The sequence below is a fragment of the Orycteropus afer genome, unplaced genomic scaffold (genome assembly GCF_000298275.1).
Source record: "Orycteropus afer afer isolate SDZICR_OR568_19922 unplaced genomic scaffold, OryAfe1.0 scaffold00002, whole genome shotgun sequence".
In the NCBI taxonomy this organism is placed as follows: Eukaryota; Metazoa; Chordata; class Mammalia; order Tubulidentata; family Orycteropodidae; genus Orycteropus; species Orycteropus afer.
The window spans coordinates 12,123,979-12,143,351 of NW_006921589.1; the positions used below are offsets into that span (position 1 = coordinate 12,123,979).

The window sequence follows — 19,373 nt, forward strand, 5'->3', positions numbered from 1 at the left end:
CTCCCTCTCCCGGTCCCTCCTTCCCTCCAGAGCGCGGATTGCGGGCGGGGTGGGAGGAGATTTCGCCGGAGTTTCCATTTCATACCTCGCGGCTACAAACTTTCTGACTGTGTCTCGCTCTCTCGCAGTCTGCAGCTTCTCCTGTCATCGGAAATGCCAGGCCAAGGTAAGGGGCCGCGGGCCGCCGGGCTGCCTAGGGGCTTGGGGACCGGCTGGCTCTCAGTCTTAGACTGGAGGGGGGCGCCGGCGGGGCGGGGGCGGTGCCGGGGTCGTCCCCTCCTCCTCCCTTTGTTTATGCAAAGCGCCGGGGCTGGAGCGGGCGCAGGTCAAGGTGAAGGCGAGGGCCGGGGGGCGGGGTGGGGGAGCCCGGGGGATCTGGGTGGAGGGCACCGCGTGTAGTCTAGGTGGCTTCTGGAGGTGGCGGGCTGGGGTCCCAAGCTCCGAGGGAGGGGCCTTCGAAGGTATTTCCCCTTGTTCTTCAAGGGGGTGTGGGAGGTGGGACAGCAAAGAAGGGGAGGGCTGCGTTTCTTTTACCCTGCGGGCATGCAAAACCCTGGTTGGCTGGCTTTGGCTGGCCTAGAAGAATTCGGGTTGGAGTTACAACCACCGGACCCCAGGGCGTGAGGAAAGAGTAGGTGCGGAGCGTGGTGGTGGGGTGAGGGAGGCGGAAGGAGGTTCCGAAGCCCCTTGAGCCACCGTCTCTCCCCGCCTTAGTGGCCAGGTCGCGCTTTGATGCTCAGTTTCCCGGTCAGTGTTTCTTGGCAGCTCTTACCGGGAGAGGGAGACTGAGGTAAGCAGACCAGAGGGACTGCTGGGTCTAGTTGGCCAGGCTGGTTGGCCCCAAGCTGCATCCTGTCAGAGAGGAGTGATGATCAGTTGGTATCTGCTGGAGTAATGGGGAGGGGGCGGGAGCGTTGACACCAGGATGGATTATGAGCTTGGGAAGGAAATTGTTCTGTCAGATGGCCTCAGCTCTCTCTGGGGGTGGAAATGCCCTGCCTGGCCTTCCCTATCAGGAGCCCTGGTAGTGCAGTGGTTGAGATCTCTGCTACTAACCAAGAGGTGGGTGAACCCACCAGTGGCTCTGTGGAGAAAGGACACTGTGATCTGCTCTGGTGAAGATTACAACCTGGAAACCCCATGTACTGGCTGTTCTATTCTGACCTATCAGGTCACTCTGAGTGGGAGTCCACGCTCAACAACATCATCTCTGTAGCCAAAGTGTGCACTTTCTCCCATTATTACTTCTACTTTCCCTATCTCTCATCCTCCACCTCTGGTATTTACCCTTAATCTTTCAGGACAGAGTTCAATGAATGGAAGGAAGGGAGGATGCTTCAAAAAGGAGTTGGGAACACTTACTTGAGCTCCAGTATGTGGCTGCTGTCAAGATGCTTCTTACTGGCTGAGTGATTATGGACAATTCATGTCACTTCTCGGAGTCTCTGTTTCATGCTCAAGGATGTGGGAATAATAAGCCTACCTCATAAGGGTGTATGGGGATTAAACGGGATAATACGTGTAAAGTGCCTTGCACAGTGCCTGGCACATGGTTGTTGCTTGTCATCAAGTTGGCCCGAGTCTTGGTGACTCCGTGCGCAGGGGGACAAATCTCTGCCTGGCCCTACACATCCTCAGGACTGGTGGATTAGACCGTCGTGACCCCTGATTGGTTCAAAATTGGCTGCTTTTCAGAAGCAGAGCTCTAGGTCTTTCTGCCTAGTTCATCTTAGTCTGGAAGCATCACTGAAACTTAGTCAGCATCACAACAACAAAACAAAACAAAACAAAAAACCCATTGCTTCCGTTCTGATTTACAGTGACCCTGTAGGGCAGAGTAGAACTGCCCCGTAGGGTTTCCAAGGCTATAATCTTTACAGAGGCAGACGACCCATCTCCGCTGATAGAAGGGTGTGGCTGCGTTGAGGTTGGGAATTGAAGTTGGTCTCCCATGCCGAAGCCAAGAATTCTTCCACTGAACCATCACAGCCCCTCGGCACACAATGTTGTTGTTGTTGTTACGTGCTGTGGAGTCAGACTCGACTCATAGCGACCCCTCCTTGGGTTTCTGAGGCAGTATCTCTAGGGAAGTACATTGCCCAACCTTCCTTCCGAGGAGTGGCTGGTGGGTTTGAACCGCCAGCCTTCTGGTTACCAGACAAGTCCCTTAGGCACTATGCCATCAGAATTCCCTATAGTGAGTTTTATTCCCCTTCCATTGATTTATGCCTGTATGACTCTGTCAGTCATTTCTCTCTCCACATGTGGAGGAGTTTCTGCTACACCTTCCATCTCCCTCCTTGTTCCTCTGTTCATTCAGAGCAGACTTTTCCACCCTTAATCCTAGAAGCTTCCAGTTTTTTCTCCTTTGCAGTCCACTCCCTTCCTACTCCCCTTCCTGAACCTGTTTCTCTTCATAACAACCTTTGCACAGTGCTGTAGGCCCTAGAAAGCACTTCCCGTGCATTATCTGATTTTATTCTTCAGATTCCATCAGAGCATAAGGCACAGGTCAAAACACCAGCAGGGATCTTAGAATCCGTCTCTAAAACAGAGGAGATTTACAGATGAGGAAACCAAGGCACTCTCGGGTTAGTGACTTCTCCAGGGTTTCACAGTGTAATTCTTCACATAGTCTGCCCCAGCCTTCCAGCTTCCTTCTGATTGGACCTAATTGCCTATTGGCAGACTTTCATTGATCTTTTCTTCCTCTTCCTCTTCTAGTTTTCCATCTTTTGGCAGCAGCAGCAGCAAGATAAACTTAGAGGGAATAAGGGGATGAACTTATAAGCTGTGAAGGTGCTAAGTAGGGGGAATGAGTGGCCCAGAAAAACTCAGAGAGATATGGCAGGAGATGATCCCTTACTGTGTAGTCACCTCTTGGGTAGAGACAGAGAGATGCCAAAGATGACATGGAATATGCTGGGGGCTTGGGATGCACCAGGCTGCAGCTCTCCTGCTCTGCCCAGCCAAGGAGGCCAACCAAGAGGGGAGAGGGTGAACTGGCAGAATGGCCAGACAGACAGATGGGGCTTTATATAGGATGTCCTTCCATGGGAAATGGGACCCACTGATGGTATGAGCTCCACCCAGCTGGTGATCTCTCCTTGAAAACCACAGCCCTTACTGCCACCGTGCCTTTTCCTCCTGCCGGGCTGGCAGGTGTGAGCCCCAGAGCACACAGAACATCTCTTACTCTGGATTTTATAACCAGATCAACTTGGAGGTCATGTCCATCTCCCTGCTTCTAGTCAGAATTCATTCAGCAAATGTTTGCTGAGCTTTTACCATGTGGTAGACACTGTCCTAGGTGAATAGGACGTAGAACTTATATTTTAAAAGGGAAGACAGACAAAAAATATACAAACAAGTTATGAAGGAAATGAGCTAAAGATTGGGTTAGACAGGTTTGCTGGTCTGATAGAGCCTGGTGGAACCTCTGAGACTGTGGCCCCTAGCTGCCCTTCAGGTCTAGAATTAAACCCACTCCTGTGGCTTCCAGCCAAACAAAAGACAGGCATATGAGCTTAACATTTACATTAGGTAGCTACACTCCTTGGAGAGAACAATCATGGGAGAATAGAAGGGCTGTGTATGCTGGGAGACATAGCTCAGGGGCAGGAGTTCATGGGAGGAAGGACACAGGGAAAAGGTAACTATGGGGTGGAAGTGAGAGGGGTGCTGTTGCATTGTGGGAAATTGCAGTCAATGTCATGACACAAAGTGTATGTGAACTGTTGTATGGATTACTCTGTAAACTTTCACCTGAATCACAATAAAATTTAAAAAAGGAGAGTGGGTTAGAGTGATTAGACTAGGATAGCCCAGGAAAACTTCTTGGAGGAAGTGTTATGAGAGTGAGACCCAGAGGATGTCACATGGTTGACTGAGGAATGGAAAGAGCAAGTGGAACGGCCCCAAGGTGAGAAGAACTTGTACTTGACTGACAGGAAGAAGGGTTTGTGGCTGGAGAGTAGAGAGCTTAGGAGGCCACTGGAGGGCTTTGAGCACGAGAGAGATGATTGATTTCCACTTTGAGAAGACCATTATGGCTTTGAGCAGGCACAGGATAAGAGCAGGGAGATGGGCCAGGAGGCCACTGAAGTTGCCCAGGTGAGACAAGTTGGTGGCTTAGTCCATGGAGCTTACAGGGAAAGTGGTGAGAAGGGGTCAGATCTGAGATGTGTTCTGAAGTAGAACCCAGGAGCCTTGCTGATGGATGGGATGTTGGGTGTGAGGGAGAGAGACAACTCAAGAATGACTCCCAGGTTTTTGGCCTGAGCCAACTGGGTGCACGTGGTTCCATTTACTGAGATAGATGAAGTGTGTGAGAAATTTCTTTGAAAGATGGAGCCAGGATCTGTGCTTTGCTTGGTCTTTTATTTTATAGTTCGTTTCCCACACACTGGGGATTTCTTAGTGATAAAGCCCACTGTTCCACAGCAATAGATAAATAACACAGTCCCTTTCAGCCCTCTGAGCTCATGTTGTAAGAACAGTCTGGTCGGTGGCATGTTAAGGCATCCAGAACCAGTCACTTGCTGGTGCGGTAACCACAGAAAGCTTATTTATCTATTGCTGTTTATCTATTGTTACGTAAAAAATTGTCCCCAAATTTTGTAGCATAAGGCAGCAATAAACATTTATTATCTCACACAGTTTCGGTAGGTCAGGAATTTAGGAGTACCTTAGTTGGCTGCTTCAGGCTCAGGATCTCATAAAGTTGTCATCGAGATGTTAATAAGGGTCATCAGAAGGCCTGTTAGGATGGGAAGATCCTCTTTTAAGATGATTCACTCATGTGGCTACCATGTTGGGGCTGGCTATTGGCGGGAGGTTTCAGTTTCTCTTAATAGGGCTGCTTGAGTGTCCTCACAAGATGGTGGCTGGCTTCCCCAGAGTGAGTGAGAGAGCAAGGCAGAAGTTGCAGTGTCTTTTATGAATTAGCCTTGGAAGACATGCACTGTTATTTCTACCATATTCTTTTCATTACCTGGTCAGCCCTATTCACCATGGAGGGGGACTTCCTAAGGACATGAGTACCAGGAGGCAAGAATCAATGGGCGTCATTTTGAAGGTTGCCTACTGTAGAGCACCAGAGAGGGTAGTGGGCTGACCAGGCCCCTGGGAAGCTGCAGGGACATAGGATCATACATACTTGGGTTTTGCCCTGCCATCTTCCTGCTGTATGAGCTGCGTTGTAGAGGATTAAACGCACATCAGCATATTGTAGGCACCTTTCTCCTTTCTTAGACCAATAGACAAAGACTGACAAGGAGCCCGGGAGTCTGTGACAGTCCTTTGCCACTTGTACCTTCTTGAGAGAAAATGCTTAGTGCTCTTAGGGGAGGGACTCACTGCCTGGCTCATAGTAGATGTTCAATACATGTTCAGGTCCCCCCACCCCCGGAGCTCCCATTCTAATACAAAAATAGTGCTTACACATAGTAGGTATGCCAATAAAGGAGTAAAGAGGTGGGATGAAGGAATGTTGGGAAATAAGCAATTCCTGTTTAGGGAGAGGCTTAGGGGTGGGTGGGTGAGAACAGGAAAGAAGTAGCAGCAAAACCTCTTTTTATTCCCCTCCAAAATACCTTTCCACCTTCTGACACAGACACTCCAAATGAGAGTTGTGGTCGTTTATATTTTTCTAATTAGGCTATAACTCGCACCATCTACTGCACACAACTGGAATGTACAGTCTGATAAATGTTTACATATATTTGACCAAGATCAATTTGTAGGCCATTTCTAGCTCTCCAGAGCAGCTCTTACAATCCACCTCCAAGTCAACAATCCACCAAAGGTAATTGCTGTTCTTATTTGTATCATCAGATACTGTTTTTGAACTTCATATAAATTGAGTCATGCAATATATTCATTTTTGCCTCTGGCTTATTTCACTCACCTCACCTCTGGGAGGCTCATCTTGTTTTTGCAAGTTGCAGTGGCTCATTCTTTTTTATTGCTACGTTGTATTCCATTATGTGAACAAACCACACCTTATTTATCCGTTCCACTGTTGATTGCCATTGGGTTATTTCCAGTTTCGCTCTTATGAACAGACCTGCTGTGAACATGGAGTCCCCTATGTCTGCATGGAAGTGTGTAATACACAAAATGTAACTGACTGACTCATCTTCCCAGTTCTGTGCGGTGGGCTAGGCTGACGTAGCCCCATTTTACAGATTCCCGAAATTGAGGCCCAGAGAAGACAGCCAGCTTGGGTAAGGGCCCTGTGGCACACTGACTTGGGATAAATGGGTGGGGAGCAGGTGCGAAGGGAAGAAATAATGAGTGCAAACGAGGAACAGACACATCGGACGGACTGGCTCAGGTACTGGTGACTCAACCGTCATTCATGGGAACCCCACTCACCAACTTTCCAACTAAATCTCTTGAAAGAAGCAAATTCTAAGCCTCTCTTAGTCTCCACCCTTTTCCCTCATGGGGGTCCTTCCAGGTCCTCAACTGTTTCTCTTCTGTGAAAGATTTGAAATGAATGGCCTCGGATTTGTCTTCCACTTTCAGCACAAGCCAAGTGAACATACACAGCGGATTTTCCTCTCTTTTGCTTTTCTCCTGTGTAACATTTAGAGGCCTGGGTGGTGCACAAGCTTAAACACTTGTCTGCTAGGTGAAAGATTGGTGGTTGGAACCCGTCCAGAGGCACCTGGGAAGACACGTCTTGTGATCTGCCTCTGAAAAGTCACGGCATTGAAAACCTCCATGGAGCAGTCCTGCTATGCACTGTGGGGTCACCATGAAGTCAGCAACAACTGGCAGCCTACAACAACAACGTCCAGATACATTGTATTTATTATTTTAAATAAACTTCTAATTTTAGAGTAGTTTTGGATTTACAGAAAGGTTGCAAAAATAGTCCAGAGAGTTCCTGTACGCCCGTGCTCAGTTTCCCCTAATCCCCAGACTTGTTTTTGAGTGCCTTCCTCACTCCTGTTTTCCCTGTTTTGAAATAGCAGTCCCAGCGGACAGCAGCAGCTCTTCCCAGCATAATGCTCGCTGTCCATTGCGGGCGAGACAAGAGCTAAATGAAGGGGCTGGGCAGCTGCTGGTAGGGCCGCGGCTTCTCTGCAGCTCCCTCCACCTACTGGTTTCCTTCTTCAGCTTTCTCCCACCTTCTTCGCTGGCCCGGGTTAGAGAGCGTGGCCCTTCCTGTCTCTGGCACTGGCTCTGGTGGAGGGAGGGGGCTGCAGCAATGGCTTGGTCTCTTCCTTCTGTCCTGAAGGGGCTTACAAGCCATCCTTTAAGCTTGAAAGGAAAGGGAATCCCATAGTTAACCCCCACCTTTCAATCACGTTACACGTAACCTTTCCTGCTTGGTTGGCTCTCACAAACACACCTGTCCCTGTCAGTTGTATTGGATACTTGCTGTATTTGCCTGCTATGAGGAATAGCTGTGTGGAGTGAGGTTCACAACCCCAGAACCCATTGGTTTTTCTGAGCCTAGTGGATTAATGTTGACTCTCTTTGACCTTAGACATAAATGTCTGAGTTTAAATTCTGGCTTCCTCAATAGCTTGCTGTGTGAACTCAGGTAAGTTACTTGACTTCTTTGAGCCCTAATTCCTCATCTGTAATGGGAATTATGATAGAACCTATTTTGTAGGGTTTGTGTGAGCACTGGGAATGATAACCCACAAAAAAGGCTAGGCTCAAATTTAGTGGTCAAAAAAATTGCTAATACGTATTATTTATTCCTTCTGTCTTGCCCTACCTCATAAAAGGATCTCAGAAACCAACAAAGCTTGCTGAAGGTGGTGGTATTGGGATGGATACTTGCATACGTTTTCCCTTCTCTCGCTTTTCAGTGATTGCAAAAACCAAACCTGTTGCTGTTGACTCAGTTCTGCCTTATGGTGACCCATGTGTTCCACAGTAGAACTGCTCCTTGGGGTTTTTCTTTTCTATAATCTTTACAGAAGCAGATTGCCTGGCCTTCCTTCTGCTGTGCTGCTGGGTGGGTTTTACCTTACTAATGAGGAGCTCTGGTAGCATAGTGCCTAAGGCACTTGACTGCTAACCAGAAGGCTGGCGGTTCAAACCCACCAGCCAGTCCTTGGAAGGAAGGTTGGGCAATCCTACTTCCGTAGTGATACTGCCTCGGAAACCCAAGGAGGGGTCGCTATGAGTCGGGGCCAACTCGACGGCACATAACAACAACAACAACAACAACAACAACAACAACAATGTAGCACAAACCGTTTGCACCACAAGGGACCTTATTAAGGAATATGCAGGTGGATACAGTGTGTCTTTTCCTTGTTTGCCTGTCTCAGGACATCTAAGATGAGTGGCACGGAGTCATGCCCTTAGCTGCACATAGGAATCAACCTGGGTGCTTTAAAAATTCTGATCTCTTGGACCTGCCCCCTGGAGATTCTGACTTAATTGGTTTGGGGTATGACCAGCCATTGGCATTTTAAAAAGTGGCAGTCAGTGGTGGAGGTATAAAATGGTACAACTACTGTGGGAAGAAGTTTGTCAGCTTCTTATAAAGTTAAACATACACTTGCCAACAATCCCCAAGAGAAATGAAAACATGTTCATAAAAAAGACTTCTGTACACATATTGGGAGCTCTGGTAGTGTAGTGCCTAAGGCACTTGACTGCTAACCAGAAGGCTGGTGGTTCAAACCCACCAGCCACTCTTTGGAAGGAAGATGGGCAATCTACTTCCATAAAGGTACCGCCTGGGAAACCCAAGGAGCGGTCGCTATGAGTTGGGTCCGACTCGATGGCACATAACAACAACAACAACAACATACAAATATTCAGAGCAGCTTTATTCACAATATCCCCACCCTGCAAATAATCCAAATATCCAACAACAGGTGAATGGATAAGCAAATTGATTATACAGTGGATTGCTATTCAGCACTAACAAGAAATGAACTATTATTTTGTACGACAAAGTGGATGAATCTCAAAAACATTATCAGGGAAAGAAACCTGTTGCCATTGTGTCGACTCCAATTCATAGTGACCCTATAGGACAGAGTAGGATTCCCAAGGTTGTCATCTTTATGGGAGCAGATTGCCACATTTCTCCTGTGAAGCAACTGGTGGGTTTGAACCACCAACCTTTCGGTTTGCAGACCGTCCTCTGAGTGAAAGAAGCCAGATACAAAGAGTACATACTGTTGAGTCCGTTTATATGAAATTCTAGAAAAGACAAAACTGTCATGACAAAAAGCAGGTCTGTGGTTGCCTGGAACCAAGGGACGATTGAGAGGGATTGCGTTAAATCTGTGGATCAGTTTGGGGAGTAGCTTGTCGGTTTCTACAAAGAGAGTCCCTGAGATTCTGATAGGGATTACATTGAATATATAGATCAATTTGGGGGATGTTGTCATTGTCCTGATACTGAGCTTCCTAGTCCATGAACGTGAGATGCCTTTCTGTTTATTTACATTTTCTTTCATTTATTTCATCAACATTTTTAGTTTCCAGAATATAAATTTTGCATTTATTTTGTTAAATTTGTTCTTATGTACTTTATTCTTTCTGATGCTACTAAAACAGAATTACTTTCTTAATCTTATTTTTGATTATTCATTGTTAGTATATAGAAATACAGTTGATTTTTGTATATTGATCTTATATTCTGCAACTTTAACAGCTCATTTATTCTAATTTTTTTTTTTCAATTTTCCAATAGATTTCTTAGGATTTTCTATATAGACAGTCATATCATCTGTGACTAAGTTAGTTTTAGATTGTTTCCAATCTGGATGCCTTTTATTTCTCTTCTTGCTTTATTGCTCTAGCTAGAACATTCAGTATAGTAATAAGTAGAAATGGTGAGAAAAGACATCCTTATCTTGTTCCTGATAAGGGGAAAGCATCAGTCTTTTCACCTTTAAGTATGTTGTTAGCTGTATGTTTTTCATAGGTGTACTTTAGCAGGTTGAGGAAGTTCCTTTGTATTCTGAATTTTTTTAGTGAAAAGGTGTTGGATTTTGTCAAATGTTTTTTCTGTGCCTGTTAAGATAATCATGTGGTTTTTGTATTTTATTCTATTTATATGATGTTTTATGGGAGCTCTGGTAGCCTGGTGCCTAAGGCTCTTGACTGCTAACCAGAGGGCTGGCAGTTCCAACCCACCAGCCACTGCTTGGAAGGAAGGTTGGACAATCTACTTCCATAGTGATACCACCTTGGAATCCCAAGGAGGGGTTGCCAGGAGTCGGGTCCAACTTGATGGCATATAACAACAACAACAACATGGTGTTTTATATTAATTGATTTTCAGATGTTAAACCAACCTTGCATTCCTAGGATAAGTCTACTTGGTCATGGTGTGTAATTCTTTTCATATGCTGTTGAATTTAATTTGATAGTGTTTTGCTGAGAATTACTGGTTTTCTATTGAGGAAAGGAGCTCTGATAGCATAGTGCCTAAGGCACTTGACTGCTAACCAGAAGGCTGGTGGTTCAAACTCACCAGCCACTCCTCAGAAGGAAGGTTGGGCAATCCTACTTCCGACTCGACAGTACGTAACAACAATAACATTGATAAGAGATATTGGTTTCTAGTTTTCTTTTCTTGTGATGTTTATGTCTGATTTTGGTATCAGGGTAATACTGGTCTTACAGGATGAATTGGGAGCTTTGGTGATGTAGTGTCTAAGGCACTGGACTGCTAACCAGAAGGCTGGTGGTTCAAACCCACCAGCTGCTCCTTGGAAGGAAGACTGGGCAGTCTACATCTGCAGTGATACTGCCTCAGAAACCCAAGGAGGGGTTGCTATGAGTTGGGGCTGACTCAACGGCAGTGAATTTGGTTTTTTTTAAAAAAACAGGATGAGTTGGGAAGTGATTCCTTTTCTTTGGAGTTGTGGGATTCAAGGACATCATACAGGAAGAAAGCAAAAGGTCATTAAAAAGACAGGAAAGAAAGAAAAGACAAAATGGATGTCAGAAAAGACTCTGAAACTTGCTCTTGAATGGATAGTAGCTAAAGCAGATGGAACGAGTGATGAAGTAAAAGAGCTGAATAGAAGATTTCAAAGAGTGGCTCCAGAAGACAAAGTAAAGTATTATAATGAAATGTGCAATGACCTACAGTTAGAAAATCAAAAGGGAAGAGCATGTCCATCATTTTCAAGTTGAAAGAACTGAAGAAAAAATTCAAGGCTCAAATTGCAATATCGAAGGATTCTATGAGCAAAATACTGAATGATGCAAGAAACATCAAAAGAAGATGGAAGGACTATACAGTCACTATACCAAAAAAAAAAAAAAAAAAAAAAAAAAAAGGCCATTTCAGGAGGAAGCATGTGATTAAGAACTGATGGTATTGAAGGAAGAAGTCCAAGCTGCACTGAAATAATTGGCAAAAACAAAGGAATATCTATTGAGATGTTTCAAGAAATGGATGCAGTACTGGAGGCACACTTGTTCATGCCAGGAAATTTGGAAGACAGCTACCTGGCCAACTGACTGGAAGAGACCCATATTTATGTTCATTCTGAAGAAAGGTGATCCAGTGGAATGCGGAAGCTATCAAACAGTATTATTAATATCACAAATAAAATTTTGTGAAAATAATTCAAAAACGGTTGCAACAGTAGATAGACAGGGAGAGCTGCCAGAAATACAAGCCAGATTCAGAAGAAGATGTAGAAGGAAGGATATCACTGCTGATGTCAGATGGATCTTGGCTGCAGGCAAAGAGTACCAGTGTTTTATTGACTATGCAAAGGCATTCGACTGTGGATCATAACAAATTATAGATAACGTTGTGAAAAATGGGAATTCCAGAACACTGTTACCAAGAGGCAGTCATTCCAACAGATTAAGGGGATATTGCTTCTCAACCCAATGGGCCAGGGTCCAGGGAGGACACTGGCTCCTTTGGCCTCTCTTTTCCCCTGTTTTAGCTCAATTTATTCCCCTTCAGTGGAGGTCAAGAATGAAGTGCCTTGGATGGGAAGCCTTTTTTCTGTGCTTTTTTAAAAAAAAATTACAAGAAGCTATAAGACGCCCCCCCATCCCCAACAGTCTTCGTAAAGTTCTCTCTTAGGTAATAGAGTGTAGGACCTTCAAGAGGTTAGTAAGTAGGCTTGGAATGTGTCATATGCAGTCTGTTGGTGTGCACACAAGGGCATGCGCACACACCCCTTAACCCCATTGGCAGGGAGGGACAAAGCTGAGGGAAAGGGGAACACTGAGCTGTGACTGGCTTCTCATTTCCCTGGAATGTGGCTCCCAAAAGGTCTCATATTTTTCATCGTTTCTGACTCGGGCTGTGTAAACATTGCATGGGGGTTTGCTGCATCCGAGAGACATGGAGGAGTTCGAAAGGGGGAGGGTGGGAATGCAGAGCAGAGAGACACGCCAAAGAGAGACGGAGAGTCCGACCCAGAGAGGGAGAAAAGAGAAGATCCTGGGGTCCTGTCGAGACGGGAAATGTGGTGAAATGTGCTGAAGGGAACAAAGGCAACAGGATTCCCATGAAGAAAGCAAGGGATCTGGAGAGGGCTGGGGTCTGTGAGTGTGAGTGTGTGAGGCGGGCAGGGGGGTCAGCCCAGGCTAGGAGCCCTATCTGCAGGGTGGGGAGATAGGGGTATTTCCTCTGAACCTCTGGTCCATGCCAGCCTCCCTGGCTGCTTCTAGCTCCTAACTTGAGGGTCTGCAGTGCCTGCTGGAGCTGACTGAGTAGGAGGAGGGAGGTGTTTGCTGGTGGACTTCGACTTCTCCCTCCTGGAGCATGGTGGGTGGGCCTGACAGGTAGAGTTGCAGTCCCCACCCCTGTCTCCTGTGCCACCCACCTTTGTCCAAGAGAAGCTGCCACTACCAGTCCTGAGAAGCTGCCTAAGAACTAGCATTCTCTCCTGCAGGGGTCTCTTGACTACCCGGAGGCCAAGATTCAGTCTTAACCCTCTGCCGCTGATCTGAAAGCATTTCTAGATCCTGGACGTCATGAGAGGTGGCTTAGTGAAGTCCTAGGTTCCCTGGCCTTGGGCTCAAATGTCTCTTGAGGCTGCCATTAACACAAGCTGTGTTGATCAGGCAAGTCACTTAAGCTCCAAAACATGGCATTGTCCTCATCTGTATGTTGTTAGGTACTGTCAAGTCAGTTCCAATTTATAGTGACCCCATGCACAACAGAATGAAACACTGCCTGATCTGTACCATGCTCACAATTGTTGTTGTGTTTGAACCCACTGTTGGAGCCACCATATCAATCCATCTTGCTGAGTGTCTTCCTCTTTTTTGCCAACCCTGTACTTTACCAAGCATAATGTCCCTCTCCAGGGACTGTGCCTTCTGATAACATGTCCAAAGAAGTGAGACAGTCTCACCATCCTTGCCTCTAAGTAGCATTCTGGCTGTACTTCTTCCATGACAGATTTGATTGTTTTTCTGACAGTCCACGGTATATTCAGTATTCTTCGCCAACACCATCATTCAGATGCATCAATTCTTCTTTGGTCTTCCTTCTTCATTGTCCAACTTTCATGTGTGTATGAGGTGTTTGAAAATACTGTGGCTTGGGTCAGGCACACCTTAGTCCTCAAGGTGATATCTTTGCTTTTTAAAACTTTAAAGAGATCTTTTGCAGCAGATTAACCCAATATGTCATTTGATTTCTTGACTGTTGCTTCCATGGCCATCGATTGTGAATCCAAGTAAAATGAGATCCTTGACAATTTCACATTTTCTCCATTTATCATGATGCTACTTATTGGGCCAGCTGTGAGGATTTTTGTTTTCTTTGTGTTGAGGTGTAATCCATACTGAAGGCTGCTGCCTTTGATCTTCATCAGTTAAGTGCTTCAAGTTTTCACTTTCACCAGACAGTATTGTGTCATCTACATATCACAGGCTGTTAATGAATCTTCCTTCAATCCTGATGCTACATTCTTCTTCCTACGGTCCAGTTTCTTCGATTATTTGCTCAGCATACAGATTGAATAAGTATGGTAAAAGGATAAATATCTGATAAACATCTTTTTGGGTTTTAAACCATGTAGTATTCTCTTGTTCTGTTCAAACGATGGCCTCTTGATCTATGTACAGTCGTGAGCATAGGTTCCTGGTCTGTATAAAGATGGTGATACTGATAGCATGCTTAACTTGCAAGAATTAGATGAGGTGTGAGGATTAGAGAAAATGTGGGGAAAATCCTGGTACCTGAGAGGCTCGTGTTCAGTAGTTGATAACTCTTATTCTGTTGTTCTGAGATCCTAGGGTAACAGCTAAATGCCCCAGAAAACTACCAGCCAGCCAGCCAGGGACAGCTCCCCAAGAATGACCATGACTCCCTCCTTTACCTCTTTCCCTGCCTCCCCCCATCGATTCCTTTGCCAATAGCCTCCACTGGTCCTGAGTCATCCCCTGACTTCCCCCAGGTCCTCCTTCCTGGCAGTTCTTCCTCCTGCTGTACTCTACCAAGGAGGCCTCTGGTCTCTCTCTCTCTCTGGGGGTTCTGGGCCCTGGCTGATGAGTGACTTGGCTCTTTATCCCCTGCATTGAGCAGGTGGGGGAGGGAGGTTAGTGGGGGGCCATTAGGAAGGGAGGTTGTGTGTGTGTGTGTGTGTCCTGGGGTGCAGCGGAGCACAGAGTGAGTCACAGATTAACCCCCTAGCCTGTTTCTGCCGGCACCAGGCCAGGGCACCCAAGCGAGGGTGTCCAGAGTGTCTGGGTTCAAGGTGGATTCTGTTTGAGGAAGCAGGGGAGGAAGGTCACTCATGGGTCATAGGTGATGGGAGGAGCACCTGAAAAGCTCTGGTGGCATCTCCTGGTCGTGGAAAATCACGCTAACTTGAACTCCACCAGTGCGTGGCTTACCAGATCCTATAGCCTTGCACATAGAGGATCTCTTTTAGTCTAATCTCCCCAATAGCACTTAAGGCATTAACATAATCCCCTGGGAGCAGAGGAGGAAACAGGCTCAGAGGGGTTGAGCAATAAGCTCACTCAGCCAGTGGGGTGGGACCCAGGACCCAGGAATGGAAGTCAGTCTCAGGAGGAGCCTTGAGAGGGTGTGGGTGGCCCAGGTGTGGAGAGGTGGCAAAGGGGACCCCACGTCTGTGATTTTCTTCACATTCCCGTCTCTGTGATGGCACATGCTGCTCAGGCTCTTTGTGACTCAGATTCCTGATCTGCAGAAGTCTTTCAACATTGTCCCTGCCTCAGAAGTCATTGTGAACGTTAAGTGAGTTAATGCATGTAAAGTGTTTAGGACCATACTTGGCACATGGTAAGTGCTTAATGGCTGCTGTTGTTGTCAGCTGCCATCTGGTGGGCCCCGACTCACAGTGCCCCTGTGTACAAGGGAACACGACGCCGTCCAGTCCTGTGCCATCCCTGTGATCAGCTGTGGATCACACCGTCGTGATCCCGAGAGCTTTCATTGGCTGAGTTTTGGAGTAGATCACCAGACCTTGGTTCCCAGTCCATCCTGGTCTGGAAGCTGTGAAACCTGTTCATCCTCATAGCAATGTGAGTCTCCACTGATGGTTGAGGGCTGTGCATGACGTCCCTTGGCCAGGAATCAAACTTAGGTCTTCTGTATGGAAGGCGAGAATTCTACCACGGAACCATCACAGCCCCCGAATGCTTAATAAGTACCAGCAGTTTATCATCACTGCTCCCTGCGCATAGTGTCTCAGAACAGAAGTTGTGTCGGTTGGCGGGGAGGAAGTGTGTGTGAACTTGTCATCGTCTCCTGCTTTACTGAGCCGGTATGACCTTTAGGGAAGATAATTAGAACAGTCCCCCCTGGGTGGGCTGTATTAGGAGGTGATGAGCCCTTGGAGAATGTCTTGTGTGGAAAGGGAGATTGAACCCGGCAGTCAAGGTCTCTTGCTCTAAGATTAGAGAGTTTGGGAGTCAGAGCTGGATATGTGTCCTGTCTTCACTGCGCTACTTTGGGCCATTTTTTGAACTTCTCTGATTCTTAGTCTACTCAGCTCCCGGGGTTGTGCTGCAGGGTTTTGGTGAGGATTAAATTAGCTCAGGTATGGAGAGTGCTTTGTACCTTTGGTGCACAGTAACCAGCGATTTGTGACACCTGCTACTGTGACGGTTGCATTGTGGCTGCATTATTGGTAGATGCCGAGTCTGACGTTCTCCAAGTCAGGTGGTTTCTCTTCCTGTGATAGCAGAGGTTGGAATGCCAGTGTCTGCCACCTCTGCCCCCGTCCCTAGGCCAGGTCTCTGCTGTGCCCTGTGGTTAGTCTGCATTCTCCCATCCTTCAGCCTCATAGTCGGAGCATCCCTGGTCTGCTCCCTGAGGCGTCTGGGGTCCCAGATTTCTCCCCTGTCCCTTCCCAGATTGATGGCCTCTTCTCTACCTGGAACCTCATTCTTTAGCTGTCCTCTGGCTCTTCTTCTGACCTGCTAATCTGCGTCTTCTTTAGGACCCATGTTGTTTCATTTTTCAACTTTTTATTTTGAAATGATTTTAGACTTACAGACAACTTTCACAAACAGCACACAATTGCCATCTACCCTTCACCAGCTTCTCTTAATGTTGTTGTTGTTATATGCCGTTGGGTCGGACCTGACTCATAGCGACCCCTCCTTGGGTTTTTGAGGCAGTATTACTACGGAAGTAGATTGCCCAACCTTCCTTCCGAGGAGTGGCTGGGGGGTTTGAACCGCCAGCCTGCTGGTTAGTAGTCAAGTGCCTTAGGCACTATGGTACCAGCGCTCCTCTCTTAATGTGAGCATCTTACATAACTGTTACATAACATAACAGTTATCAAAACCAGGAAATTAACATTGATCTATTAACTACTCTACAGATCTTAATACAGTTTGGCTAGTTTCCCCACTACTGCCCTTTTTCCAATCCACGATCCAGTTCCGGAACCCACATTGCGTTTTATTATCATGTCTCCTTGCCCCATACTGTCGAGTCAATTCCAACTCATAGTGACCCTATAGGATAGAACAGAACTGCCTCATGGGGTTTCCAAGGCTGTAATCTTTATGGAAGCAGACTGCCTCATTTTTCTCCCATGGAATGACTGGTGGGTTTGAACTGCTGACCTTCCGGTTCACAGCCAAGTGCTTCACCACCACCAGGGCTGTTCCACGTCTCCTTACTCTCTTCTTTGTCTCTCATGGCTGATACTTCTGATGAGGACAGTTTTTTATAGAATGTTTCTCAGTTTAGATTTGTTGGATGCTTGCTCATGATCACATTGAAGTTACACATTTTTGACGAGAATCCCCAGAAGTGGTGTTGTCCGTGCCTTTCTCAGTGTGAGTGCGAAGCAGATAGCCCTTGAGTGCGACCCATCTTAATGCTGGAGATGTTACCTTGGGCCACTTGGTTAAGGGCGTGCCTGCTGTCAGGCTTTTTTCACTTAAAGCTACTGCTCAGCACCATCACCCCCTTTTAGTTAGTAAGTGTCATGTGGGGAGACACTTTGAGAGTGTGCAGTTACCTTACTTCTCATCATATTTTCACCCACTAGTTTCAGCTTTCATGATGGTTCTTGCCTGCAACAATTACTACCATAGAAATAATTTGCTGAATGTTGAGTTTCTATTTCTGTCATTCCTCTACATTTATTAATTGGAATTCTACTCTAAGAAACTCTTCCTTATTCTTCACTGGTATATTTATTCAATTATTCATTTATGTCAGATGCACACCTCTATATTTATTTGATTCTATAGGTTATAATCCAGTGCTATCATTATTTTTCCTTGATCAAATTGACCTGGCTGTGGCCATCAATAGCTTCTTTGGGTTGGCGAGATGCAAGGTTTTCCCTGCCGCCACTCCTAGGCTGCTTTTATTTGTTTATTTGAGTAGACTTTATTTTTTCCCGGTGGTTTTAGGTTTACAGCAAAAATTATGCAGAAAGTGCAGAGTTCCCCTCCATCCCCTCTCCCCTCTGCACATTGCATATGCCCCCTTCCCTTCTGCATACGGTTTCTACTGTTATTAACATCTTGTATTCCTGTGGTACATTTGTTAAAATTGATGAACCAGTATTGATCGATACCTTATTATTAACTAAAGTCCACAGTTTACATTAGGGTCCACGGGCCTATGGGTTTTGACAAATGCATAATGTCCTGTGGACCCGAGGCTTCTGACCGCTCTTATTTACTCACTAACAGTTATTCTGCAGGAATCAAGAATGCCATTTAGCTTTCCTTATGTCAACCGGTTATACCACGCGGGCTCTTGAGGGGAGAGTGGGTGGGGAACATGAGAGTCCTGTTAGGCTGATTGGGATGTTACTATGTAATTCTGGTCCAGGTCTCTTTAGTTTCCAGTTTCGACCTTTGATTCCTGCCCTTGTGAGGACTTGGGCAAGTCCCTCCTTTCATCTGTGAAATGGGAGAATCATTATAGTTCTTGGGTGGGCGGGTGGGGATCAGAGGAGGGATTTAAAATGCATGCCTTTGAAGCCAGAGTGGGAACACCCCCTCCACAGGGCTTGGCTTCAGGACTGTCCAAGACGTGGAAGGGACACCCGAACCTCAAGTTTTCACTTCTTCTGGGGACACACTTGGGACATGCTTGTCTTTTGGGAGAGGCTATGGCGGTGTTGTCAACAACCTTTCCTCTCTTTGATCTGATTGTTTGGAAGAGGGAGACCAAAGTGGGTTAACCACAGAGACCAGGTGGAATTGTCGCTATAGGGCACACACGCACATTTGTGTATGTATGAGAAATACCCTGAGGTGGTGTTTATAGGGAGACCTTCTGGAATTGAACCAGAAAGTGGGCCACAGTGGCTGTGCAGGGCTCTCTAACTGCCCAGAGTTCCTTGAAGTTCTTAAAGCTGCTGGGGGAAGAGGGAAAGAAGAGGAGAGGCCAGGCTTTCTCACAAATTGGGAAGGAGATGTAGGAAGCTATGGAGAAAGGGAATCTTGTGCAAGAGAAAACTCTAAATATATCCTCAAAGACCTCCCCTACTGATAGGGCCTTGGCACTCTTCCCAACTCCCTGTATGTGAATTTTCCTTCTTTCCATAAGGGGAAACAGGGTCCCAGGGTGGCTAGAGCTTCATTGGAGGCCTGGGTACCAGACAGCATCACTATAGGTCACCATCCTTTTCCTGGTCTTTGTGGAGGACAACCTGGGAGATAGCAGGTGGAAACTGCAGCTGGAGGTTAATTCTGAGGAGGTGCCTCTAGTGTTGAGGAGCCAGGGAAGGGGGATCAGGGGTCTGAAGGACCAGCTAGGACTCCCTTAACTGGAACCCCAAGAGTAGCAGTAGCTGCGTTTGGCTAGGGGAGGGTGAAGCCTTCCTGGCTGGTGCCGGGTATGGGGGGTGGGGTGGGGGAAGGATGATGGGTGCTGGAGGATCCTGGGGTCCCAGCCTACCCTGCGTTACCATGGGGAGAAATGGCACTGGCCAGCTGTGGTC

General features: G+C 46.6%; 1 protein-coding gene across 1 annotated transcript in view; it reads left to right on the forward strand.

Annotated features, from left to right (window-relative positions):
• The window catches only part of TNS1 (tensin 1), a 270,893-nt gene that overhangs the window by 67,852 nt on the left and 183,668 nt on the right, over window positions 1–19,373 (forward strand). The window contains exon 3 of the mRNA XM_007959717.1: window positions 129–166. Within this exon, the coding sequence (XP_007957908.1) occupies window positions 129–166 (38 nt within the window). The remainder of the gene's footprint in view (window positions 1–128; window positions 167–19,373) is intronic.